This window comes from Colletotrichum karsti, assembly GCF_011947395.1.
Source record: "Colletotrichum karsti strain CkLH20 chromosome Unknown Scaffold13, whole genome shotgun sequence".
NCBI lineage: Eukaryota > Fungi > Ascomycota > Sordariomycetes > Glomerellales > Glomerellaceae > Colletotrichum > Colletotrichum karsti.
In genome coordinates this window covers 365,670-391,076 of record NW_024065913.1, presented here as the reverse complement: position 1 = coordinate 391,076, position 25,407 = coordinate 365,670, and the positions used below count along the sequence as shown (strand labels likewise).

Here is a 25,407-nt window from a genome sequence, read left to right as displayed (position 1 = left end):
CTTGGGGTGTTTCGGTGGGGAATCTGACCGGGAAGATGTCCTGCGGCTTGGAGATCCAGGGTCTGGGAGGAGAATTCAGGAAGTCGAAGTGAGGGGTTGTCTATTAATACGATTCCGTGTATCCATATGACTTTCGTAATCTGGCCTGTTGCGGGAGTGTTTCCTGATTCAGATCTCGGTGATGTATAAACAATGTCGCTGCGTCTTCTGAGTAGTCACTTCGGACTACAGCTGACCACTTTTGCCAGACGCCGTGAAATTTGAGCAAGCATAACTCACAGGCACCACCCACCTCTCGACAACTCACGACACCTACACAGTATTTCCACCAAAAGTCCGGATAAGCAATCACCATGTCGTCAGAAGAAACCCCCAAACCGTCCAAGACGTACGACGCGAGCTGCCACTGCGGCAGCATCAAGTTCTCGCTGAAGCTCTCGCCGCCCCTGGAGGAGGGGTATAAGGTGCTCGAGTGCAACTGCTCCATCTGCCGGCGCAGCGGGTATCTGCTCGTCTGTGAGTCGCGGTCTCGTTTTCTTCACTGCGTAACCAGTCAATGGTGCTCTCTTTCTTTTCAAAAGACAAGCACGGGATTCGAAATGGATTGTAGGAGGTGGTGAGATCCGAATCGCTGACGAACGCAGACCCCAATAAGACGGACGTCACCTGGAACGGCGACTCGAGGGAGAAGTGCACCAACTACCGCTTCAACACCAAGACCAAGGACCAGATGTTCTGTGGGCAGTGCGGCTCGAGTCTGGGGATCGACTTTTTGAAGGAGGATTACTACGGCATCAGCGTACGCTTTACTCGTCCCTAGTGGTTGTTTGATGGTTCTCGGTTTCGCTGACGGTTCTACAGGCACGAGCTATCGACGGCATCGACCTTGACAAGTTGACGTATCAGAAGCTGGACGGCGTGAACAAAGTGTCTCCTGCGCAGGATTTGTCCGGACAAGAATCGAAGAAGACGAGCACGTAGACGTATTAGGCCAGCGGATCTTCGTTTTAAAAAGTTGAAATTAGAGTATATATCTCATACGTGTCCCGAGACACTTTTTATCTTTTACATGGCCGCTCAGTATTACGGAAGCTACGACGCCGGCGCCTGCAGATCCTCTGGTATTTCAGACGCCTAAATCAGGCTACCGTTCTTCTCACTCATCCCCCTCTCCTGTCTTCCGATGAACGTCTTCATTGAGGTGTCGACCTTGGCCACTCTCCTCGCAATCTGCTGCACGGCCGCGGGAAGCACGTTGTACCAGTGAATCCACCTCGCGTACAACGGCATCGCAACGTGCGCGCTGCGACCATTGTCAATAGCGGCGACGACCTCCTTGCACACGTCCACGGGCTCGACCACAGGCGCGATGAAGGCGTGGGGCGTCTGGACGCCGTAGAAGAGGGGGGTGGAGAGCTGGCCGGGCTCGACGAGGATGGTGCGGATCTCGGGGTGGGAGGTCCTGAGCTCGGCGGTCAGGGACTTGTGCAGGGCGGTGACGCCGGCCTTGGCGGCAGCGTAGTCGGTCAGGGAGGCGGCGCCGAGGTGGCCGAGAACGGAGGACATTGTGACAATGGTGCCGCCGTTGCCGCCACGGATGATGGAGGGGAGGAACGTCTTCAGGGTGATGAAGTGGGCGGTGAGGTTCGTGGCGAGGGAGCGCTCGATGTCTTCGATATCGAGCTCGAGGAGGGGCTTGCCCTTGACGACGGCGGCGTTGTTGATCAGGACGGTGGGGGTTCCGAGCTGTGCGAGACCATGGTTAGTGAAATGTGCGTTTGTAGGGGTAAGTTGAATGGAAGACGTACTTCTCTGTCGATTTCTGCTGCGACGCGAGCGACTTCGGCCTTGTTGGTGACATCGCACTTGTAAAAGGTCACGCCCCTCGCCTCGCCGTTCTCCATCTCGTTGACGTCGAGGACGGCGACAGTGGCGCCGCGCATGCCGTAGACCTCAGCGATGAGCAGACCCAGACCGCTGGCTCCGCCGGTGATGACGATAACCTCCTCGGACAGGTCGACTTCCCTAGGCAGGCCGTAGGCGATGCGCTGGTTGATGATGCTAGCCATCCAGCAGAGGGTGATGAACGTCGCCCAAGCGATCGAGACGAGCATTGGCGGGGCATCCCAGCGCAGCGCCTGAGCGCGGAAGCAGAGGGGGATGATCCAGGAGACGAACGGGTGGAAGAAGGTGATCTTGAAGACCTTCACGATGAGGTCGATTGATAGAGGCGCGAACCAGGACTCGCTTTGGGGTGGGCGTGGGTAGTCCATTGTGAATGGTGTGTCTTGACGTAGAAGCTAGCTATGCGTAGCAGTGACGGCAACTGTGTCGTGGGTGATTAGGAGAGTCCTCCGGTTTGCGTCCTGCACAGAATAAAGATTTATTAAGGTTGGAGGTGAAGGAGTAAGAGGATGAAGCGTACAGGTGTCGTCCAGCGTGGAGAGAAGAGAAGATCGGAAAAGATGAGACGAAATGTCGGCGCAGGCCAGCACTTCTCTCAATCCGTCGAGTCAATCGGGCCACAGGGAAGCTTTGGTGGGAGCCGGAAGGCCAGGCCAGCCAGGCCAGCCGCCAGAGGAGGAACTCGTCACATGTGGATGGACCTCTCAGCGTTGAAACGAAGGCCAAGCGCTAGGGGACCCCCTGACGGGTCAGCTCCTTGTCTGCGTCGCCCCTTGAAGCCCCTGGGGTGCCGGGGCTGGCTGCCGCTAAAACGCCCCGTTTGCCCCTTGCAGCCGCCCATCTTTGACGGCTTCGACAGCCGGGGAATCCACCCCCTTGCGCCGCTGCCTTTTAAGCTTCTCTCCGAGCCGGCGGACATGTCGGCCGCCGAGTGGCACCTTGCGCCGGGGAGTCGACGGAGGTTCATCGTGGCTCTGCTACGCTCCATACTCATCTGTACTCACCCAGTCTTTGAGAACGTCTTTGAGTTGCCTCATGTGTATCATTGATTTATTCTTGACCAAGGACAACTTGACCTGTGGTATATTGTTCCTGAAGTTGCACTTTTCACCTTCACAGTAACCCTCCCGGTACCGTACCTATATACAGATGACATGAAGCCCCAACGCCAAACAATGCAACAAGCAGTGCCATCAACGGCACGTATACCAGACCTTTTATTACTTCTCCCGCGCCAGAACGGCCTTTTCTCTTTCGCTCTTGCGCCTCTCGAACTGCTTCTTGGTGTGCCTCCGCTCGTTCTCTTCGCGTCTCTTGATCGAGCTGATCTCGCTGGCCTTGATCTCGCCAGCCTTCTTGATGACCTTCGGCAAGTGGCGGTGTCTCTTGATACGCCTGACCTCGGGCATATGGCTGTAGCGCGCGACGAGGGCGTCGTTGTACTCGAGGGCCTGTCTCTGCTTCGCGGATCTGATTCCCGATCTGTCGTTGGCGTTGGATCTCCAGATTCGCACGTTTCCGTCGTCGGAGCCGGTGAGGATGTACTTGGAATCGGGCGTGAACATGGTGCTGAAAACCTGCGCAGTGTCAGTTGTTGCTCATTATACGTCTCTCCGGTGTAGCCACTTACCCTCTGCATGCGCTTCGTGTGGTACATGTCGCGCGAGTGGCCTTGGTCACGCTCCCAGATGCGAACCGTCCTGTCGTAAGAGCCGGACACCAACTCCTCACCCGTCGGGCTGAATTCAACACTCATGACGGCAGCAACGTGGCCCTTGTAGACGTTCAGTGCTCTATCGAACTTGCGCATATCAAACATCTGCAAATTGTTAGCCACATGCTATCAATGCCCGAAAAACAGCACATACGTAGCAGTTGTGGTCTTCACTGCCAACCACAAAGTTGAAGGCCTCCATCGGGTTCCACGACAGAGCATTGCAGGCGAAGGTCATAGTCGTCTTGGTTAGGGGCATGGCCGTCCGGACGTCCCAAAGGATAATGCTTCTGTCGGCACCCGTGCTTCCAAGAATGGACTGCTCGACCTGGTTGAATGCGACAGACGTAATAGTATCGGTGGCGTTGGGCCAACGCAGCACCTCGGGCGCGGCGCTGTGTCGCTCCAAGTCGTAGATGGCGATCTCGCTCGAAGAAGACGACGCCGCGAAGGCGTTCCGCGTCCTGTGGTGGGACAGACTCTGGAAACCACTGCTACCCAGCCAGGAAGAAATCGGTGCGGATTCGCTCGGCGTGTTGTACGGGTCCCAAAGCTTGATCGTCTTGTCGGCGGCGGCACTGAGCAGCTTCTGGTCCTTCGTCCAGCAGAGGCTGCGCACGATGTTCGTGTGAGCACTCTTCACCTGCCAAATCTCCTCTCGGCTCGTGAGGTCGAATGTCTTGATCGCGCCGTCGCCGCTTGCGGATGCGAAGTTCTTCAGGGAATTCGGGTCCTTCGCCATCGAGTAGACCTAAAACTGTTAGAACATAATTACTAGGAACGACAAGTTGTTCAAACATACACCATCAACATGGCCGCTGCCCATTTGGCCAATGAAGGGCGCGGCGTGCATGCGCTCCAGCTTGACTGCATTGAGAGCTTTGGTGTATTCTCGGGCGCGTTCCATGGGATGCTGGGCGGGATCGAGGTTTCTTTCGTTCTATTAGCGGTGCCTCGCGTGTTGTATTTGAGAGATAAAATACCTAGGCAGCTTCTGCGCATTTGCGCCAGGAGGCTGGTAGGCCTCCACGCTCCGTGAAATAGCCTTGATCTTCATTTTGGCAGAAGTGTAGTGTCGTGCTTCAACCAAAAAAATGGCAATGGCTGTGAAGCCATCCAGAACTTCTCCCAAAATTTAAGTGGGGATGGGGATCTCTCGGAGAATTTTAGCCAATTGTAGTTTCCTTCGGATGATTAGCGGTCCGATGGCCCCTGCCCACTGCTCTGCCCGCTGGCTTGCGTCGCGGTCATGGCAACCTGGACCTGCCGCAGGCTGCTGGAGCTCTTGACAAAGCACGAAGCAAGCTACATCACGAATCCGGCGAATAAATCACCACCTCCACCACTCTCTACGACGACAATCCCGCGGGCGATTACCTTCTAAAACGAACCGAACCGAGATATTGAATCGACCGGAGGTCAAACCATCAGAATGGCTCAGGGCGAATCGGCGAGGGTGCAAGAGGCACAGAAGGCGGCCAAGTCAGATCCCAGGAAGGCAGAGCAGCTCTACAAGGACATCATCTCTCAGCCTCCCTCCGCAACCTCCGATGCCGCGGTGAAGGAGTACGAGACGGCGTTGATTAGCTTGGGAGAGCTGTACCGGGATGAGAAGTGAGCCCCTCCCCGCCCGGTGATGACATCGTGGGGGCACTCGTTTGCTAACTACCGATGCAGGAAGACGCAGGACCTTGTCGATCTCGTCACAAAAAGTCGGACAGTCCTTTCGTCATTCGCCAAGGCGAAGACAGCAAAGCTTGGTACGCACCTCCGACAGATGATACCGCGAGGAAGAACAATGGCTAACGCATGACCCCCTCCAGTCCGCTCGCTGCTCGACCTCTTCGAGAACATTGAGGGCAGCACCGATATCCAGATCGCCGTTACGAAGTCATGTATAGAATGGGCCACCTCAGAGCGCCGTAGCTTCCTGCGCCAGAACCTCGAGACCCGCCTGGTCACCCTCCTCATGCAGAAGCAAGCCTACTACGACGCCCTCACCCTCATCAACGGCCTCCTCCGGGAGCTCAAGCGCCTAGACGACAAGCTCGTCCTCGTCGAGGTTCAGCTCCTCGAGTCGCGCGTCTACCACGCTCTCGGAAACATCCCCAAGGCTCGCGCCGCCCTGACCAGTGCCCGCACGAGTGCCGCCTCCGTCTACACCCCGCCTCTCCTCCAGGCACACCTCGACATGCAGAGCGGTATGCTCCACGCCGAGGACAAGGACTTCAACACGGCCTTCTCCTACTTCATCGAGGCCCTCGATGGCTACCACACCCAGGACGAGTCGGTCAAGGCCACCGCTGCTCTGCAGTACATGCTGCTCTGCAAGATCATGCTCAACCTCGCCGACGACGTCAACAACCTCATGACCTCTAAGCAGGCCCAGAAGTACGCCAGCAAGAACCTCGAGGCCATGAAGGCCATTGCCCGCGCCCACTCGAACCGATCCCTCGAGGAGTACGAGCAGGCTCTCCAGGCCTACCGCGAGCAACTGGGCAGCGACGCCTTCATCCGCAACCACCTGCGCCGCCTCTACGATGCGATGTTGGAGCAGAACCTCATCAAGGTCATTGAGCCCTTCTCCCGCGTCGAGATCGTCCACATCGCCAAGATGGTCGGCCTCGACACACAACAAGTCGAGCGCAAGCTCTCCCAGATGATCCTCGACAAGGTCATCATCGGCGTCCTGGACCAGGGTGCGGGATGCCTCATCATTTACGACGAGACGGAGCGGGACAGCGCGTACGACCACGCCCTCGCCACGATCGAGAAGCTGAGCAGCGTGGTGGACGTCCTCTACACCAACCAGGCCTCAATGCTCGAGTAAGGGATGGCAGGCGTCTAGCGGATGGCAACGGGGTAAAGGAAGCGAATGGATTCGGGAATGTACTATTACCATAGACACACAATGCCGGCGGTGCATGAGAGACAGAAATTCATTCTGATGAAGTGGTATCTTTACAAACTGCGGGGAATCTCCCGGGTTTCCAACGAGAACAAGTGATATTTCCCTCCAAACGCCGTGAAACCAAACAAACCCCCGTTTGTACGCCATCCCGTACAATTTCAACATGAGACTTTCGTAAAAACCCCATTCTGGTCCTTTGCACTCCAAACAAAAACAAAAACAAAACTAATCCAAACGCCGATATACACACGTAATTCCGTCTGCAACCTTCCTAAACAAACTTCACTGACGGGCCTCGCAGCGAGCGCCCCTCGTTCCGGAGCTTCTCGCCGACGATCAGCGAAAACACCCTCTTGGCGAGCGTCTCCTCGTCCCACCCGCCGACCTCGGCCTTGAATGCGTCAACCACGTCGAGATGCCACTGGTCCATAACCAGGCTGGTACCGTGCGAGATGACGGGCCTCCCGAGCAGCCAGCCCGACTTGCGCTGGAAGCCGGCGGGCCATTGGAAGTTGAAGGGCCCCTGCTTGCGCAGTTGGATCAGCTCGGCGAGGAGGAGCCAGTGATCGCGGGACCACATCGTCTGCGAGAGGCGGGTGGTTTGGGTGGCTTGCGCGGGGGCTGGGGCCGCCTTGGGCGGGCTTGTCTCTGGGGCTTCGGTCATGGATATGTCCATTTCCTCGGTGTCTTCCGAGACATCGTTCTCCTTATCTTCCTCGGGAATGGGGGCGGTGCGCTGCTGTTGCTGTTGTTGTTGTTGTTGCTGCTGCTGCTGGCCACTGACGGCCGCGCTGCTGCCGTTGGAACTGAAGGATATGCGGCGTTCGGCGCGAGCCTGAGCCTGCGCGAGCGGGGAGAGGACGCTGCTCGTAAACTCGACGACTCGGCCCGGCGTGCGCGGCTTGAGGGGGGACCGCAGGCAGGACTTGGTGGGAGACAGGTTCCTGTCGGGCAGGGGGCGGAGATTCCGGCGGGGGACCTCGGGACTGTCTTCGGCGATGGCGGAGGCACTATCCTCCTGCCACCTCTTGATGTCCGCGCGGGTGAGCTGCATGCGCACCGGGGTGAGGGAGGGGACCGGGGCCGAGGACTTGCTGAAGAGGTTGTTTGTCTTCTGGCCCGATCTCGGTGTGAAGTTCTTCTTCTGCGCGACGGAGGGGAAGACGATTTCGTCCGACCTGGGGGGCTGGGAGTCAGGGATCTCGGAGGGTTGACGGGCATCGCTTCTGGACCTCGAGAAAGAGAAAAGTTCCCGGCGCGTGTTGTTTTGGACCGGCTTAGCAGCGCTGGGTTTGATGGCGCTGGACTTGGGGGGGGAGAAGAGATCCGAACGGCCGCTGGCGGATGGGTTGAACGCCTTCTGCGGAACGGAGGGGAACATGGAGTTCGTTTCGAGACCGGCAGAGGGCTTCTCGGCAGGCTGCGCCAGGTCTCTTGAGGCGAACATGTTCTCCCGCTTCTTCGCGTCGAGGATGCTCTGGACACCTTCTGTGCCAGGCAAAAGCGCAGGGGATGAGAAGAAGGCAGACAGATCCTTCTTTGCGGATGATTGTTGGGCGATTTGGAAAGCCTTTTGGGGGATCTGCTTCTGGCGGCTGCGCTGCTGGGAGAGCATGGAAAAGTCTTCAGCCTCCGCGTCATCGGCGATGGACTGGTGGCGATGAGATGCGCCAGGGGTTAAGACTGGCTGTTTTTGAGGTATCTCGCCACGTCTCTGCCATGGGCTCGGGATAGCGGCGCGTTGTGCGGGAATCGATCTGACGGACTGTTTGTCTGAGACTTCCTGACGGCTTGACTGGGATGCTGGTCTTGATGCTTCAACGGCCCAGATGTCTTCTTCGTCTTCCTCCTCCTCCTCGGGGTCCTCCTCCTGCTCCTCCTCGACCTCAGTCTCGTCGGCATCCTCCAGAACTCCATTGTCAAATGCGGGCTTCTGGACGGATCGCCGGAAACCGGCCCTTTCAAGGCTAGGCTGCTCGAAGCTGGGCTGTTGGCTGCCGAAGGAATTGCCGATTACATCCATGCTTGAGTTCGCGGATCGAGAAGGAGCGAAAGGCTGCTCCCGAGGGGCAGGCTCCTCTTGCATCCAGCTCATCTCGTCAGCCTCATCAGCTGGCGCGACTCGGAGAGATCCGGACGGCGAAGCAGGGGCTTCAGGCTGCCGGCTAGGAGATGAAAACCGTATGCTCTTGGTCAAGGCCTCCATGAAGCTTGGCTGACCGACGTGATTGTTCTCAGCACCGAAAGGGTCCTCGTAAGGCGGTTGGCTTGCTGATTGCGGAGCTGAAGGCTGAGCAACATGTCGAGTGGGTGACTGGAAGAACTGAGCTCCGGCTTGAATGAGGTTGGATAACGGCTGAGTCCAGCTGTTCCTCGATTTGCTGGCGGACTGAGGCTGAAGCTGGCTGCTGCTCGTGGTAGGCCTGAACGGGCTGCCGAGAGAGTTTTGCCGAGGAGGCGATGAGGCATCCGAAGTGACGCTCTGCAGAGCCCGTCCAGCACGAACGATGGGGGAGAGCGTGGGACGCATGCCATTGTCTGGCGATGGCGCACGAGGTGCCAGAAGATTGACATCCGGCGATGGAATGGGAGATGAAGCTGGAGCTACAGGTGTAATGTACTCGCTGGTTGCGTTGGGCAGGTTGACTGTGAGGTCTCCGACGGGAAGAGAGGAGCTCCTGACTTCGTTTCTGACCTCGTTTCTCGCCTCAGACATATGCGATCGCTCAGCAATATGAGAAGAGCTCCGTTCGCGCAGGTGGGATTGTTCGCGAACAGGTGAAGAGCTTCTTCTATCAGGTAGGCGTGATTGCTCATGGATAGGTGAAGAAATCCTCTCCGGTAAATGAGATCGCTCATGAACAGACAAAGGGTTTCCCTCGGGTAGATGAGATTGCTCGGCCATGGGGGAGGAGCTTCTCTGATCAGGGAGGTAGGTTTCTTCGCCGACAGGGGAAGAGCTTCTCTGATCAGGCATGTAAGTTGTCTCGCCAACGGGAGACGAGCTCCTCCGCTCGGGCATGTACGAATGCTCAGCCACCGGAGAGGAGCTTTGCTGTTCAGGGAGCTGAGATTGCTCGTCGACGAAAGAACGCATTTGCTGGGACAAACGGGATTGCTCAGCGACGGACGAAGAACTTCTGGTACGACTCCGGGTACGGCTTGTCTCGCCAGGCACTTGAGGCTGCTCCGCAAGCGGAGAAGTCTGCGGTGCGTCGATAGTCTTGTTGTCCGACTCAGGGGCGGGAACGTCGTTGGGCGAAGGCGTATCGTCGGGCGTCGGCATTCTACCGGAGTCTGAGCGAGTGAAAGAGACACTCGCGTTGGAGGCAGCACTTTTTGTCGGTGACGGTCTGAACCGCGCTGCCTCGATGGTGTCATCTTGGTCCTCCACCCTGTCGTCGTCTTGTGCCTCCATCATGTCGTCATCGTCTGGCGCGGCCTCAGCTTCTTCATCGATTTCAGTCTCATCAACTCGTTGTAGCGTCCTGCCAGGCGTAGCCGCCTCCAAGATGTCCTCGGGAACCTCGGAGAACTCGTCTTCGTACGCGGCCGAAGTGTCCTCTTTCGCCATCGAACTCCTCCTTGAAGCCGAGCTTCGTCTAGATGATCCCCACTTTTTAGGGGTCGCCGCCGCCAGGATCCTGGAGGGAACGCTGGAGAACGAATCGTCCATTTGACGTGCCTTGCTCTCCAGGAGCTTCCGGCCCAGTGGGATGGATTTGCGACGAGGGCTGCTTCGGGTCCAGGCCTTGCTCGGTGTGTTGTCGTTCGCTCCAATAGACGGTGCTTGTAGCCTTGGAGTAGGCAGTGAGGGCAGGTCGACCGGTGAGTGTTGAACAGCGCTGATATCGACGATAGACTCGACGTTGACTTCGCCCGTGACGTCAGGAACGGTCTCGTGGTTGAATTCGGTGGTGGTATCAACCAGAGAGTCCATAAGGGCCTCAATCCTGTTTGACGGTGAAGCCTCTTCGTGTCGAGTACTGTTGTGATCCATTCCCTCCTCAACTTGGACGGTTGGTTCAGAGGGCACTTCAACAACTTCGTCTTCGTCGTCATCCATCCGCAGAGCACCGCTCTGTCTCAGCGACTCTAGCGTTTTGTTGATGATCAAGCTTGTCTCCTCGCCGAAATCTTCAGGCCCAGAAGCCTGCACGCTCATATTGCCCCGCAATGAGGGAATTGAGTTGGCAAAAATCATACTGAAATCCTCGCCCTGCGCTACAGTATCCAGTTCGGGATCACGAGAACCACCGCTGGCATTGCCATGGCTACCGTCAATAAGGGATGAAATATCGCTGGCGGGCCCCGGGCCAAAGTCGTAGTTATCGTAAGCAGGCTCGTTGCCGTCCTCGGAGGGGAACCGATCAGACGGGGTCGGGCTCTTCTGAGGGTAGGCCGGCGATGGGCTATGCTGTAGTGTCGTATTCACCTGTGTTGCTGGCCTCGGCGTCGCTTCGTCGTCAATCGTAGCCATCCAAATATCCTGGTCGGAGTCCGGCAGCTTTTGTGTTGTTTGCTCCCGCGCCGGGGTAGCATCGTCCACGGCCATATCTTCCATCACCGCCGCCAAAATATCGTCAGACGGCGCGACGCCCTGATAGTCGTCCTCGATCGTGTGAATCGTCTCGTCGGGGTTGAAGTCGACCTTCCTCGGCCTACCACGGCGCCGCGTCGTCGTCGTCGTCGAAGGCGCAGGGTCCGCGGAGCTGTCGCGTGGTTGTCGACTCGAACCGCGTGTTGTGCGGCGCATGATCGATTTCGGCGTCCCTTGAACACCGGTCAACTCGGAGTTCAACTCGTCCGAATCTCCGATCTTGGGCCTGCGCGCCGGTCTGGGTGTCTTCTTCGGGGTCGCGGCCCTCTTCCTCGACGTCGTCGTCGCGCCGCTGGGTCCCGGGGTGGCATTCTTGGGCGGACGGCCCCTCCGCGCCGGGGTCTTGACTGCCGTGACTCTCTTGTCGCCACCGAGGGGGATCGTGGTCGTCGTCGCGCCTCGTCGCAGGCTGGGTGTTTGCGCGTTGAAGAGTCTGCGCCCCACGTTCTCGTACTCGTCCTCGGCTTCGACCGTGACGAGCAGCCGTTGCGGCGCGCGGTTGTCTCCGACCTCGAGCTCGAACATCTGCTTTCTAGGCGACGTTCCGGGCCCGCCGACGGAGAATAGCCGCTGCGACCGCTGGCTGCGTGTCGCGCGACGGGAGGAGGGGTAGAGCGCCGAGGAGACGGTGTCGTTGAGGGGGTCTGGCGACGAGAGGTTCTCCTCGTCGCCGAGGTCTCTGGTTATCGGGGTTGCCATTGTCGGCTGGGCGCGATAAAAACGCGCGCGCGCTGTGGCGGTGAATGCCGCGTATGCGATATGCAAAGAATAAAAAAAGAAACAAGTCGAAAAAGACACGCGCGCAGGGCTCTCTGGCCTTCCTGTCAGGTTAATTTACGCCAACGTCAAAATTCAATGCATGGGAAAGGTGTGTCGCGCGAAGTGGTGTGGTGGCCGTGTGTACATGCGGTCTTGTGCTGGCGCTGGCGGGCGGGTTGGACAGGGCCCTGGACAGTTGTCAGCCAAAAAAGCTGCTATTTTGTTTACTTTCATCCAAATTGGGTGTAGCGTCGACCCCTCGGTCGCTCAGACCAGATCCTGCCTTATCGAAAAAGACGGGAGGGGACCCGACCCGACGAGGACGAGGACGAGGACCCGACCTGGCCTGGGACCTGGATTAAAGACAGGGGATTAATATTTCCCCATTTCCCCGACTTAACCCCACGAGATTGGATTGGTGAACCGTGAACGCTGGATCCCGATCTCTTCCGTAATCGCCGAATTTCGCCCAGTTTGCCAGAGGCAGAGCGGCGTCGGGCACTTTATTACTTAAGGCCCATCACATGCGACCAGACCCAACCGCATCTGCCCTGCCAGCCCCTGGAGTCTGTCTGTCCTGTGATCGCATGAATGACATAACTGGGGTTAAGGTTCTTAGAGGCAGCCTCCTAACCACCCCCCTCCCACCCCTTCGGCATTGCAAACGTGGTTGACCTCGGCTCCAACCAAGGGACTGGTATTCATCTGCTGTACCGTTTGAGATGGCAGAAGGCCAGACTTGCTTTCATCAAAATCCCATTCAAATACGTCGCGTCCACCAGACTTCGCATCCCGCTTTTGGATCCCCCTCGTCCCAACTATAGCCAAGCTTCCCCCTCGACGACGACACCACCATCAGAAACATAATTATCGTAACCATGTCCAAGCCAGCGCTTCCCCAGAACGACAATGTCGCCCACGCCCTCGCCGGTGCCGGTGGTGGTCTTCTCTCCATGGCCTTGACGTAAGAACAGAAATCCGGGGAACTTTTTTTTTCTGGAACCCCCTTCCCCATCTCCCGTCCATCCTTCTCCAGATCGTCAAACCCCCCTAGATGTCGCATGTCTAATCCTCGTCGTCGTCGCACAGCTACCCTCTCATCACCCTCTCCACCCGCGCCCAGGTCGAATCGAAGCGCGCCGACTCGGCCTTCCTGACGGCCGTCCAGAAGATCGTCGCCAGGGAGGGCGTGTCGGGCCTCTACTCGGGCCTCGAGTCCGCCCTCTTCGGCATCAGCGTCACCAACTTCGTCTACTACTACTGGTACGAATGGACCCGCGCCTTCTTCGAGGCCGCCGCCGAGAAGGCCGGCCGCGCCAACAAGAAGCTCACCACCGTCGAGTCCATGATCGCCGGCGCCATCGCCGGCTCCGCGACCGTCATCCTCACGAACCCCATCTGGGTCGTCAACACCCGCATGACCACCCGCAGCCAGGCCAGCAGCAAGGAGGGCGGCGGCGACGAGGAGGCCCAGGCCGCGAAGCCCAAGAAGGCCCCCTCCACCATCGGCACCCTGCTGGCGTTGCTGAAGAACGAGGGCCCCCAAGCCCTCTTCTCGGGCGTCATCCCCGCCCTGGTGCTCGTCGCCAACCCCATCCTGCAGTACACTCTCTTCGAGCAGATGAAGAACTCGGTGGAGAAGAAGAGGAGGGTGACGCCGTCCATCGCCTTCGTCCTCGGCGCTCTGGGCAAGCTGTTCGCCACCTCCATCACCTACCCGTACATCACGGTCAAGAGCCAGATGCACGTGGCCAGCAACGGAGAGAAGAAGGAGGGCATGTCCCAGGCCATTAGCCGTGTTATCAAGGAGGAGGGCTACGCCGGCCTCTACAAGGGTAGGTCTCACGCGGCGGTTACGGAAATTGTTTTCTGATGCTAACGGACTCTATCAAGGTATCGGCCCCAAGGTCACCCAGAGCGTGTTGACCGCAGCTTTCCTCTTCGCCTTCAAGGACGTTCTGTACGAGCAGACCGTCAAGCTCAGGTCCATCGCTGCCAAGAAGCGCGCGTAATCGCGCCTCACCTTTAAACCTCGAGAGTTTAGATCTGCGCAGGTTTCAGTAGGCTTGCCGATGGGCTTATTGTGAGATCTGTACTGACAAGGTCGAACCTGTCACTGGGCAAATCCGGCATTGCGCCCATCGGCGAGCCCCTGAACATGACAGCACTTGGCATTAGAGGTGATCTTCACACGCATATATAGACCAAGCCAGCTAGACGCGCCATTGCACCGCATGGTAGCTCAGCATATATGTTTTGCTTTTCTCGCGCGATTTGTATCAAATTTTGTACTGGAATCACTCGGAAATACCCAAACTCGGGTAACGGTTGGGATACGGCTTGGACATGGATGCCGGAAAGTAGCATCACATGATCCCTGGGAGATCGGAATATCACTTGGAAAAGACGGCCCCACGTAGAAAGTAGCATTTCGATTGTCTATTCACTAAACAAACATCTACGCTATGCCTCGGTCCGCTTTGTCAAAAAGATCCTCACCGAACGGGTATGATTCTCGGGACGATCCACCACTCGTGATACGACTTGTCAGGAGTCGGCACCTCGGCCTTGAGCTTTAGGTCCCCGCCGTCCCCGGACTTGTCTAGCGCCTTCCTGATGACAGACACCGCCAGCCCCGTCGCGATGCACGACTTGAGCCCGTTCTTCACGGTAGCCACCCAGCGATCATTTGATCCCACAGAGAAGGACTCGGTGTCGGGGAACTTGCTCATCACTTCGAAGCCCTTCTTCGCGCCCGCGATGGCCCGGTCGGCCAGCGCGAGTAGGTCGCCCGTCGAGACATCAGACTGCAGCGTGCCCTCGGTGAACTCGTCAAACGTCGGCAGAGACGGCAGCCCGATGACGGCGAACGGCTTCATCCGCAATTCGTAGCGCAGCTCGTCGGTGCTGTAAGGGCGCGGGGGCGGCTTGATCAGGCCCAGACGGTGCAGCACGGTGTACAGGCAGCAGAGGGCGTCGGCGAGTCCGTCCGTGACGGCGGCGTCGAGCAGCGTGAGCCGGATGAACGCCAGCGACTTGGTGTACTGCGCCTCGGCCGCCGGCGCGAGCCGCTGCCTGCCGGACCGCGCCTGGTTCAGGCTCCTCATGATGAACGTCTTGATGCGCTCGACGTGCTGCAGGCGGTTTTTCGCGAGGAAGTTGAGGTACCAGTACATGCCGGCCAGCTCGTCGGGCTGGTACACCTCGAGCTCGAAGCCGAGCTGGACGATCCACTCCATCTGCTTGACCTTGTACAGGTACGCCCACGAGGACAGCGGGAGCGAGTAGTTCTCGACGGGGCCCGCGGGCGTCTGGTACACGGCCGGCTGCTCGTCGATCTGGTGCTGGATGACCTGGTCGATGTCCTCTGCGTCGAACTGGAGGTTCTCCCAGTCGCGGACGATGTGGCACAGGGTGCGGCGGACGCGGCAGCGGTTCTGGCAGAAGGTGCGGAGGATGTCGAGGTAGGGCTGGGCGGCTCGCTGGCGGAAGGACTCCATCTGGGCGGCGACGGTGAAGCGGGGGTCTTGGATGGCTTCGATCTCGTCGTTGGCGCGGTCGAGGAGGGGACTGTTGGGGAGGGAGACTATGGAAAAGTCGTCGTCGAGGAGCTGGCGGATTGACTTGTGGCCGAGTACTTCCATGTCTTTGAAGAGGAACGATTGCAGGAGAGTGCGGACGAAGATGAGTGGCTGCGGCTTCTTTGCTTGGAAGGTTGTGACATAAGTCTGGCAATTGTCAGCTGCAATAGTCCCGTGTGTTCGGGGGTTCAGTAAACGTTACCTGGAGACAGATGGAGTCGGTGTAGTTGAGAACACCGACAACCTCTATTCCGTCGCTAATCATTCTCGTCAGGTTTGCAATGGCGTCTTCGAAGCTGGTCTGGACGATGGGACGCGGGGGCATCGTGCTCGCCAGTTTCCTCTGCAACTTGGCGCTGAAGGCTTCCGGGACGGGCTTGCCCAGAGCGTGGGTACTCTTGATGCTCGGAAGCATTTGGAGGGCTTCGTTCCATGGGCTTCTGATTCTGTCCGGCTCGGTCCGGTACTGCGTGTGATCAATGGCCGCAAGAAACGCGTATCGGAGGAGTAGTCTGGTGTTCAGGGCATCGACGATCTCCTTGGGTACCGAATCTGACGAATGCCGAAGAATGAAGCTGGCATCCTTGATGACATCTCTTACGGATTCTACGTCGAAGTCGTCGAGTAAGACTCGATTGTAGGTGTTTGTTACAAAGTCTTCTTCCTGTGGTACCGCTTAGCCAAGAACGCCATGAGCGAGGATGATGTCTACCTCATAGAAGTGCTCGTTCTTTATCCTCTCATTTACATTGCCGCATGTCTTCAAAAGTCCCACGCAGTAGGCTCGCAGAACGGCATGCATCGGTGATGGCGGGGTTCCGTTGGCGTTTCGGATGAAGTGGGCATCCTCGAGGGTGGCAGGTTTGGGCATCAGAATCGACTCGACGTATACGCTTGTGAATAAGGTCTGTGACAAGGGGTATCCAATGTGCCAGGCCATCTGAGAAGTTGTCAGTTGACAGCCCGGTCCATAAGAATCAGGAGCCCAACCTCATGGCAGAGCAGTTGGTCGATAATGCCCAGGACTTCCTCAGGCAGAAGAGGGCGCGACACATCATAGTCAACATCAGGCGACTCCTCTGTGTCGAGACAGCCGCTGTCCATCTTCGGGTCCATTATCTATGATGCAGTCAGCAAAAAGACGTCCTCGTCCACCTGGATGGGAGTCACAACATGCCTCAAGCGCGCCAACAGACTCAAACAAAGTGAAGAACCCATCCTTGACCAGCTCACCCGGAGCAAGCTCTTTAAAACAATCAGCACTCGACCTCGTCACATCCGAGACTTTCTCGAGCTTTCAGCTTACTTCCAGCGGCAGCAGTAAACTTGGACGTGATATCGAAGGCGACGATGCCGTCACTTGAGATATTTGGCGGCGGGGGCGGCGGGGGTTCACGCCCTTGCTCGAGAGAGAGCCTTGAAATGTCTACACCACTTTAGCGAACCTGCACCTCACTTCCAAACAGGGAAAGGCGACTCACCATCAGACACTCCAAAGCCGGAAGGTATGGCCATCTCAGCACTCGCGCCTCATGAAAGGCTCTGGTGAATGAGGCTGCGTCGAGTGCGGTTTTAGTGAGGTCACAGGGACTTTGCGGCCGCGCATGGATATGCCGATTAATTTGTTGGCAGCCGACCCGGCACGCGACAAAATCGGAGGACTACAGAAGGTGGCCTCGAAGTTCTCTTTCGGAAAGTCAGTATGAGACGCAATTGTCACGGTGCACTTTCTCGCCGGTGCAAATTTACGGGTTTGAGGTTGTTGTGAGGCAGCTGCGACGGGAACATGGAGCGATCACAACCGAGTTTGTCCGGTGGCGGGCAAATTTGGGTCTGTGGAGGGAGCACGCCCAACATTCTGGCAGGCGTCTCCGGCGTCGTCACTGTGCCCGACATCGCAACATTCAGTCACCGATTCCACCAGCAATAGAAATATGACATTCGTAAAAATATCGTAGGACGGGCATTGGATTGATAGGTTTTCATGCCATATTTTTTTTGTTATGATACAGCAGCTCACAGTCTAGGAGCCGGCGGGTACCCGGAGGTCGACTTTCTCCATCTCTCCCCCTCCCAATCTGACCCTCCCTTTCGATATCACTTCCATCTCACGACCCGATCTGGTGTTCTGTCTTCTTCGGCGGCGAGTGCAGTCGGTTTACGAAGAGGCGGCGGGACGGGCGGCCTGGGCGAGGGGCTTGGGGTCGCCCTGCTTGCCGTTCTGTGTGCGTTATTTCGTCAGCGCGTGTTGCTTTCTCCCCGTGGTTGGGAAATCGTCGTCATCTCACCTCCCACTTGGCGAAACGCAGGTCCATGTCGCCGCGGCGCTCGGCGGCGATTCTCTTGTCCTCCTTCAGGCTGCGGCGCACGACGCGCGAGGCGACGGCGAGGTAGCGGTTGTAGCTGTTGATCGGGGGTTGCCGGGTTAGCTTTTCCGCGCTCTGCGTCGTCCCAATTGCCCGCGTCCTCGAGACAAAATCCCAATGGAACTCACGTGAGACCGGCGGCTTTCCAGGCGAAGACCATTTTGGCGGTGTTTTCGGATCGGGTTTGATGTGGTTGATGAGTACGGGGGTGGGATGGTAGCTCGGCGGTTGTGATGCCAATTGAAGGTTTCTAGATTGACCGAAGCGCAAGCTCCGAGTTCGATGCCTGTTGCGGCCTGAGGCACCAATTGGCCGTACTCAGCACCACTGCAGCCGAGTCCCGGCGTGCGGCGCTGGGTTCCACACCCGAAAATCGCTACAACTCGGCCCGGACCAGTCCTCTCAACTCTACGAATATACCTACCTCATGCTCCTATAACACATATGGGATGACAGAACTACTCTGATGATGCCATGCGTTGGCTTGAGAGTGCTCAAGAACGATTGACAGCGACGGTTAAACCCGGCTCCTACCACTTACTCACTGACCATTTTCTTACCTCAGCATTAAAACCTCGCGATACGCTTTTAAGTGAAAGCGCGGCGCCGGCGGTTAGTAACCCGCTCCGTAGCGCGCTATCTTTCTTACAGCGGCCAAATGAAGGTCGTGGTGATTCCGAGAGTCAAATCGGATTATCCTTCGGGCTTAACTCAGGTTGCAGAACACCCGACCGTGCTTTTCTATGCACGAATGACGTAGAATCAGCACCAATCTCAACCTCCGCGGAGTATCCGTGGCTTGGTCTAAATACTTCTTCGTAGGGCTAGGGAGCGTTCGATCTGTATCTAGAGACCCCTTGATGTAAGCAGCAGCGCCGCAGCGCTACGGTGCCGAATGCGGTTGCGATAGCACCCGACGCGCGTTTGGTGTCGTTGAATCGTCCGACTGGGCTCGAATTTAACGTGGCTGTTGGCTGAAGGCGTATTTGCGGTCCAGATATAAGAAGGCGTTCATTCCTTGGCATAAGACATCCCTTGAGCTTCATTTGAATCAATAATTCGAATCATCACACCCAACTTCGATTTATCAACCGATACCACCTTGAAAGAAGAGCATCACTTACATCATTCACTCAAAATAAGGCACCAGTTCTGATCTCAATGTCCGGTCTAAAGATAGCCATCATCGGCGCAGGACCCGCAGGTAAGCTTATGTCCACCGCAAGGGCTTGGCCAGGGTCATCTCAACGCTGGTGTGCCTATTTGCCGTGTTGCTCACTTGCTAATATCACGCTAGGATGTCTCCTGGCGCGTCTATTGCACTTGTCTAACATCGAAGCAACAATTTTCGAAGGCGAATCTTCACTTGACTTCAGATCGCAGGGCGGCACTTTGGACCTTCACACTGACACCGGACTGCTTGCGCTGAAGGAGGCCGGTCTCTTTGACGAGTTCCTGAGGCACGCAAGATATGACGGTCAATACATGGCCATCGTCGACAAGAACAACAAGCATCACTTTGTCAGAACAGCCGAAGGCGGGTTCGGCAGCGGTGGTCAGGAGCGTCCAGAAATCGACCGGCCGAAGCTCCGTCAACTTCTTGCAGAATCTCTGCCCAAGGACACGATCAAGTGGGGACACCATCTGAAATCTGTCGGCGAGGACGGCACGCTCGACTTCGGGAACACCTCCGCCTCGGGCTTCGACCTGGTGATAGGCGCTGATGGGGCGTGGAGCAAGGTTCGCCAACTGCTCGCACCAGACGTCAAGCCATTATGGACCAAAATTGGCCTTTACTCTTTGAGCGTCCCCGACGCCGAAAAGACGGCACCCGAGTTGTACAAGCTCGTCAACAGAGGTAGCGTTTTCGCCAACAGCGACGGAAAGCGAATCACAATCCAGCAGATGGGCGACGGCAGTCTGAATGTCTACGCGTCCGTGCTGTCTGACAACGAGAAATGGTCGTCGCCAGAGGTGTGCGGGTATGATTCGCATGACCTCGAGGCGGTCAAAAAGGCCTTGCTTGAGGAGTACAAGGACTGGAGCCCGGCGCTGACGGAGGCCATCGTCAAGGCGGAGGGCGAATGTGCGCCGAGGTCGCTGTACATGCTTCCGGTCGGGTTTAAGTGGCCGCACCGGCGCGGGGCAACGGCCATCGGAGATGCAGCAGGTTTGATGACTCCGTACGCCGGCGAGGGTGTCAACGTCGCTATGGATGGCGCAATGAAGCTGGCGAAAGCAATCATCAAGGCCGCCGCCGAGGGTGGAAACCCGGATATCCTGGATCGAAACGTCGAAGCATTCGAGACGGAGATGTTCCCTCGCCTAGAAAAGGTACAACGACTTACAGAGGAGCTCATGAACGACAACATGTTCACCCCCGGATCGCCGCAGACCACGATCGCAAAATCCGTAGCGAGGCATGCCAGATTCGAAACGCCGTGGATTTTCCATCCGCTGGTGACGGTCTCGGTGCACTCTTACTTCTTCATGCGCGGCTTCTTCCCATAGTTTAGAGCGTGGCTGAGTTATCTGAAGAGTTGTACGAAGCATGAAAGGTCTGGAGTCGGGATCAGGACCCTGCCGCCTGATGTCTTCTAGTTAATAGATCAATGCTTTATTCTGCAATCGTTGCCCGTGTCGTGTCGTTGGAAGTCGCCGGGATGCAGGCTGATCATAATAATTCTGTGCGTGGCGCAGAGCCCAGTCCTAGGCTCGACTCTCTGCGATGACAGTTGTCAACCCCGTGCCATGCGACCGAGTTTCCTCAGTGGTTCGTTGCGCAGATCACGGAGAATAAGACGGCAATGAGCCAAACAGCTCACGGACTAGCGGTGCGGTTCGTGATGTAATGATGTGGCCGAGTCATGGTGAGCCCGGCCACGAGGAAAAGGTTGAAACGCCAGGCTCGTCTTCCTCTGACAGTGGCTCGCAGGGTTTAGACGTCGAGGTCGCGTTGTGCTTGCAGATTGACAGTGGAAGCTTGCATATGCACTGACCACGCCTTCGTTCGCATTTCCCTTGAGGGAATGGATCTAACGCGAGTTGACACGTCGTGCTAGCCGAAGCAACGCCCGGACGGCGCAAGTGTGAAGGTATGGAGGTGGTGGTCCGTCGAGTCTCAATCTAGAGTCTGGTCGAGTCGAAGTCAAGATATTCATTGAATATGGGGATTGACTTTGGAGCTTTTCGGTGGGATTGCGACCACCCCGCTCAGCGCATATCACAGACTGTCGTTGTTTTGAAACATTCCAGGCTGTTTCATCCCAGAGAGATTTGTATTCTCGGAGCTGCTAGGGGGCAGAGATGGTGACGAGATGGATGGTGGATGGACGAAAATGGTGAGAGGTGACTTGGATAAAAAGATGGGAGCTCCAAATGAGCCAATAGCTGTCCAAAACCGACACAACCAAATGGCATTCGGGTGGCTGGTAAGGGGCACGTGCGTCCTCGGCTACCAGGGGGTCAAGCCACCTTGGCACCTTGGGAGCCATTCAGGCGTCAGCGGTCCACTGTCAGGATGATGTGACGAGCAGCGGACGGCGGACGGCGGACTGCCAGGCTTTACCAGGCCGGGGGGTAAAGATAGGTTCCAGGGCATGGAAGTCATCGATGCACCTATCCAATTGGACGGGGTGCGCGTGTGTCTCTGCTTCTCCAGCGGGCTTGGGCTTCACTGCAAATGGGTCTTGGGCCGCAGGCACTGGAGCGGGAATCCGAACACGGTTCTAAATGATACTGCATATACGCATAAGGTATCCGTAGTGCACTGCGGTAAGACTGCGTCCTGTACCTCGTACTTACATACCTGCACCTCGTAATTGCTTTGCGCTTTGCCTTCTGCCCTGCAACATTGACATTGCAGTCACCACCTCAACATTCTTCTCTGCGACACCTGCAACCCTCGCGCACCGAATCCGTCTAGACGACGCCGTCGACGCATAGAACCTGCGCTGCCACGGCTACTTTTCTACCATCCTGCGCCACGCCAGTGTCTCTCGCTGCACCGAACCCGACGATCCCCTAATACCGCCGCCCGCCGATATCTCTGCTACTCACGGACTCGGCATCGGACGAGAATAGCTCAACCTCCTGACGCCCGCATATCCTCCGACCGAGCTCAAGATATTTTGCCATCCGCGTCCTTCTCGGGAGGCATGCTCGTCGACCCTTGGCTCCAATAGCTTCCACCCATATCTTAAATCCGACTCTCTTCGATACCGAGGCCTACTTTTTGGTTACCTAGCACCGGCGACTTTTGCTTGGGAAAAAGCAAGGAAGAGGAGGACGTTTTAATCGCAAAAGTAAACATCGCCGACCTCACTCACTATGCAGGCACCGCCAGGTCCCTCGCAGCGTATGGCACGTCGCTCTCCGGGCGCTGAACCTGGCCCCCCGCCGAATGTGCCCGTACGCTCAATATCGCCCGGCAACGGCGTCCAGCCGCGGTCCTCTAACGCTTCAAATCGTTCCGCCCCTCCAAACGGGATGCGGAGATCAAATGTGAGTCTACTACGTGTTTTCTCGGGACTACGAGGAAATGCTCGAGCTATCGCTCGCGATGACCCGCCTCCCAATCGACCCCACCAAGCCCTAGCTCCCTCGACTCTCATGCCAGTAGCTGACGACGATGAATCTGTAGAACTCTACAAGCTCCGCCATGCCGCTATCGCAAATAGAAAAGAGCGTGACACATTTGTTAGTCGCGACGAAGCAACTCCTCGAGACGCTCACGCAATGGTCCCGCGGGCAAGCCACCGATGGCCAGGTCTCCGACGTTTACGTGAGACTGGGATACGAATTCAACATGGCCTGCCGGGCATTCACAGCTATCAACGTGGATACCTCCGACCTAGGGAACGTTCCTGAAATGCTACGAAGCATCCTCGAGGCCACACTGAGCCAAGAAGCGAGCACCGAGAGCTTGGAGAAATACCTTCCACGTATCCGAGATATCATTATCAACCTATTGCACGGCTTGAAGCGAAAGCAACAAAAACTGCGACAGAAGGGCCCGAGAGACAGGGAAAGCGGCGGCTCGGGGGGTGCTCCTGAGCGGACAACGAGTACGAGTACCATTGGTAGCACGAACACCGGACTTACAAATCTGCTCGAGGAGGGTATTCAAAATGGCTATCGGCCAGATGCTCAGAGGGAATCGTCTCAGTCGGCTGGCGCCCCCGCTGCCACGTCTCCTAATCGACGTTACATGCCTCCGCGAGACCAGTCGCGCGGTTCCGTCAACTCGGAGCAGTCTTCCATGTCTAGCACCACAATGCAGAACATCCCCGTCATGCCTCCATACCCTGGCGACGAGACGTCGATGCCCTCTCAACCGTCATCAGAGATCAATGTCGACTCCTTTCCGCCACCGCCGCCGCCCCCGAAACAACAGTCAAGTGCCTTCGCTGCCCTGCAGAAGGGAGGTGATCTGGAGAGACGAGCTTCTCGACGGTACTCTCAGTACCAGATCTCCAAGCACCTTGGCGGCGCTGTTAACGGTATGCCTATGCTGCCGTCGCAGAACTCTCCAATCCCCAACCGTGGCCGAGGCGAAGTACGAGAATCTCTTCGCGCTGTCCAAACACGCGAGACCCTACGCCAAAACCGCGCATCGAAGCAACCTACGCTGGATACCTCACCACCGCGAGCACCTAGCCGCGTGAGTGAAGAATCCTCGGAGGCTTCTATAGCCCGACCGGAAAGCCCTACGATCCAGACTCCCGAAGACAAATACCCTAGAACGAGCGCCACCATCAACGGACCTCTCAGCGATGACCTCCCTATTATGTCTCCTGACGATGAGCCAGAGCAAAAGCCTCTGCCGCCACCCAGAGACGAGCCAAAGTCACCGCGGGTCAGGACGCCGGAAAAGAAGCGAGACGGTACCTTCCTACAGGAGCAGTCACCTCCTTTGACGAAGGAGCTCACACTGTTCTTGCAATACAAATCCAAGGTCAAGAAATTTGTGCTTCCTGAGGGGTACAGCGAGCTTTCCATCGGGCGACTTCAGCTGGCTTTTATTGAGAAATTCTCTTGGAATACACAGTCCAACGGTGCTGACCTGCCCGAGATTTACATTCAAGACCCGGTTTCGGGAGTGAGGCACGAGTTGGAAGACCTCTCGGATATCAAGGACCGCACGGTTCTCGTTTTGAACGTCGAGCCTCTGGATGAAGTTAAGCGCCACATTGATGACGGCATAGGACAACTGAAGAAGATCGTTCAGGATGTGAAGCAGAACGTGGACGACCAAGGCTTAGCGATCCAACGAGTTTCGGACCGTCAACAGGAGGCGGCAACCGAGATGGCAAGGATAGCTGCGATGCCACCTGTGGCAGCTGCGCCAGCTGAGGGTTCCAAGACTGCCGCTGCCAGTGGCCGCAAGCTTGGTGCAGGCCACTTGACAGAGATTCAGAGCTTACGCCGCGACTTGGCGGTCATGCGACAAGCCTACTCCAAGTTCCAATCGGAGATCCAAGGCTCCATGTCCATGATCCGCAACAAGGCGGGCAATGTCAAGTCTGCGGTAATCAAGGCTTCGGTGCCCTCTGTCGAAGGCGAGAGTGGAAATGCGTACATCGCCAAGGGCCGCGAACAGCTCAACTCAGATTCCGACCGTCTTGTCGCCAGGGTCGACGACTTGCAAGACCTGGTGGAAGATCTTCGTAAGGACGTGGTTATGCGTGGCGTGCGGCCGCTGCCCAGGCAACTGGAGGGTGTGGCGAAGGATATTACGAAGCTTTCCAAGGAACTCAAGAAGGTGGAAGATTACATGAAGGAAGAGAAGCCCATCTGGACCAAGATGTGGGAGAAGGAGCTTGAGGAGGTGTGCAAGGGCCGTGATGAGCTGCGCCTTATGGAGGACCTCATGGTCGATCTCCGGGATGACTTGGAGAAGGCCTCGGAAACGTTTGCGCTGGTCGAGCAGGCCACCAAGGAGCAGATGAAAGATAACGGCACTAGCGCCAGCGCTGGCACTGCTCGAAACTTTTCCAAGGGTTTGAACAACTTGGGAAACAGTCTTGACCAGAACGCCGCAAAGGATGGTGTTCTCGGTGAGGTGAGGGCGCTGATGCCCAATCACGAGAACCGACTGGAAGCCATCGAAAGAGCCGAGAAGCTCAGGCAAAAGGAGCTTGAGGGTCGAAAGGGCAACGAGTTGCAGAGAGAACTGACCAACTTCGTCGAGGAGGGCAAGCTGAAGAAGTCCGGCGGCTTCGAGGAGGTCGAGAGGGCACGGAAAGCCAAGGACGACAAGATCAGGAGGGAGGTATGGGAACGCCAGAATGGCATGCTTGTCGAAGGGGAAGAGGAGGAGGAGGGCGTCGAATACGAATATGAGGAAGTGGAAGAAGAGGAAGAGGAAGGGGAACCAGGGGCCGCCGGCGCCGCGGATGCTGCGCCGGACGGAGACAAGCCGCCGGCACCCCCAGCGTAAGGAAGGGGAAAGGTCCATGTGTTATGCCCGTATGGAGGATATGTCAAAACACCTTTTTATTTCGTTTTTCTCTTCTTCAACCCCCCCGCGCCGACTCTCACGCGGCCGAGTTTTCTGGAGGCCTATTTAT

The 25,407-nt window shown here is 57.1% G+C and overlaps 9 protein-coding genes across 9 annotated transcripts; 5 read left to right on the top strand and 4 right to left on the bottom strand.

Moving 5' to 3' along the window:
• Positions 1–353: 353 nt before the first annotated feature.
• Positions 354–981, top strand: CkaCkLH20_04786 (duf636 domain-containing protein; the record flags this gene model as incomplete). Its single annotated transcript, XM_038887505.1, has 3 exons — positions 354–516; positions 645–799; positions 862–981. The coding sequence occupies 3 exons, from the start codon at positions 354–356 to the stop codon at positions 979–981; spliced, it is 438 nt and encodes a 145-aa protein (XP_038747112.1).
• A 153-nt stretch (positions 982–1,134) lies between these two features.
• On the bottom strand, positions 1,135–2,273 carry CkaCkLH20_04785 (uncharacterized protein; the record flags this gene model as incomplete). The annotated part of the gene is made up of 2 exons (XM_038887504.1): positions 1,135–1,746; positions 1,809–2,273. The coding sequence occupies 2 exons, from the start codon at positions 2,271–2,273 to the stop codon at positions 1,135–1,137; spliced, it is 1,077 nt and encodes a 358-aa protein (XP_038747111.1).
• An 852-nt stretch (positions 2,274–3,125) lies between these two features.
• On the bottom strand, positions 3,126–4,676 carry CkaCkLH20_04784 (uncharacterized protein; the record flags this gene model as incomplete). The annotated part of the gene is made up of 5 exons (XM_038887503.1): positions 3,126–3,482; positions 3,536–3,724; positions 3,774–4,370; positions 4,422–4,551; positions 4,603–4,676. The coding sequence occupies 5 exons, from the start codon at positions 4,674–4,676 to the stop codon at positions 3,126–3,128; spliced, it is 1,347 nt and encodes a 448-aa protein (XP_038747110.1).
• Positions 4,677–5,051: 375 nt separating this feature from the next.
• On the top strand, positions 5,052–6,449 carry CkaCkLH20_04783 (26s proteasome non-atpase regulatory subunit 11; the record flags this gene model as incomplete). The annotated part of the gene is made up of 3 exons (XM_038887502.1): positions 5,052–5,233; positions 5,297–5,379; positions 5,443–6,449. 3 exons carry the CDS (start codon positions 5,052–5,054, stop codon positions 6,447–6,449), a joined length of 1,272 nt encoding a protein of 423 aa, XP_038747109.1.
• A 352-nt stretch (positions 6,450–6,801) lies between these two features.
• CkaCkLH20_04782 (uncharacterized protein) lies at positions 6,802–11,829 on the bottom strand (the record flags this gene model as incomplete). Its single annotated transcript, XM_038887501.1, has 1 exon — positions 6,802–11,829. The coding sequence occupies one exon, from the start codon at positions 11,827–11,829 to the stop codon at positions 6,802–6,804; it is 5,028 nt and encodes a 1,675-aa protein (XP_038747108.1).
• A 938-nt stretch (positions 11,830–12,767) lies between these two features.
• On the top strand, positions 12,768–13,901 carry CkaCkLH20_04781 (uncharacterized protein; the record flags this gene model as incomplete). Its single annotated transcript, XM_038887500.1, has 3 exons — positions 12,768–12,853; positions 12,979–13,724; positions 13,783–13,901. The coding sequence occupies 3 exons, from the start codon at positions 12,768–12,770 to the stop codon at positions 13,899–13,901; spliced, it is 951 nt and encodes a 316-aa protein (XP_038747107.1).
• Positions 13,902–14,384: 483 nt separating this feature from the next.
• CkaCkLH20_04780 (uncharacterized protein) lies at positions 14,385–17,996 on the bottom strand (the record flags this gene model as incomplete). Its single annotated transcript, XM_038887499.1, has 9 exons — positions 14,385–15,617; positions 15,673–16,134; positions 16,183–16,410; positions 16,461–16,589; positions 16,663–16,715; positions 16,777–16,896; positions 17,649–17,691; positions 17,759–17,873; positions 17,965–17,996. The coding sequence occupies 9 exons, from the start codon at positions 17,994–17,996 to the stop codon at positions 14,385–14,387; spliced, it is 2,415 nt and encodes an 804-aa protein (XP_038747106.1).
• A 1,001-nt stretch (positions 17,997–18,997) lies between these two features.
• CkaCkLH20_04779 (uncharacterized protein) lies at positions 18,998–20,347 on the top strand (the record flags this gene model as incomplete). The annotated part of the gene is made up of 2 exons (XM_038887498.1): positions 18,998–19,040; positions 19,134–20,347. The coding sequence occupies 2 exons, from the start codon at positions 18,998–19,000 to the stop codon at positions 20,345–20,347; spliced, it is 1,257 nt and encodes a 418-aa protein (XP_038747105.1).
• A 2,149-nt stretch (positions 20,348–22,496) lies between these two features.
• On the top strand, positions 22,497–25,277 carry CkaCkLH20_04778 (actin-interacting protein (bud6 aip3); the record flags this gene model as incomplete). Its single annotated transcript, XM_038887497.1, has 1 exon — positions 22,497–25,277. One exon carries the CDS (start codon positions 22,497–22,499, stop codon positions 25,275–25,277), a length of 2,781 nt encoding a protein of 926 aa, XP_038747104.1.
• Between the last annotated feature and the right edge of the window lie 130 nt (positions 25,278–25,407).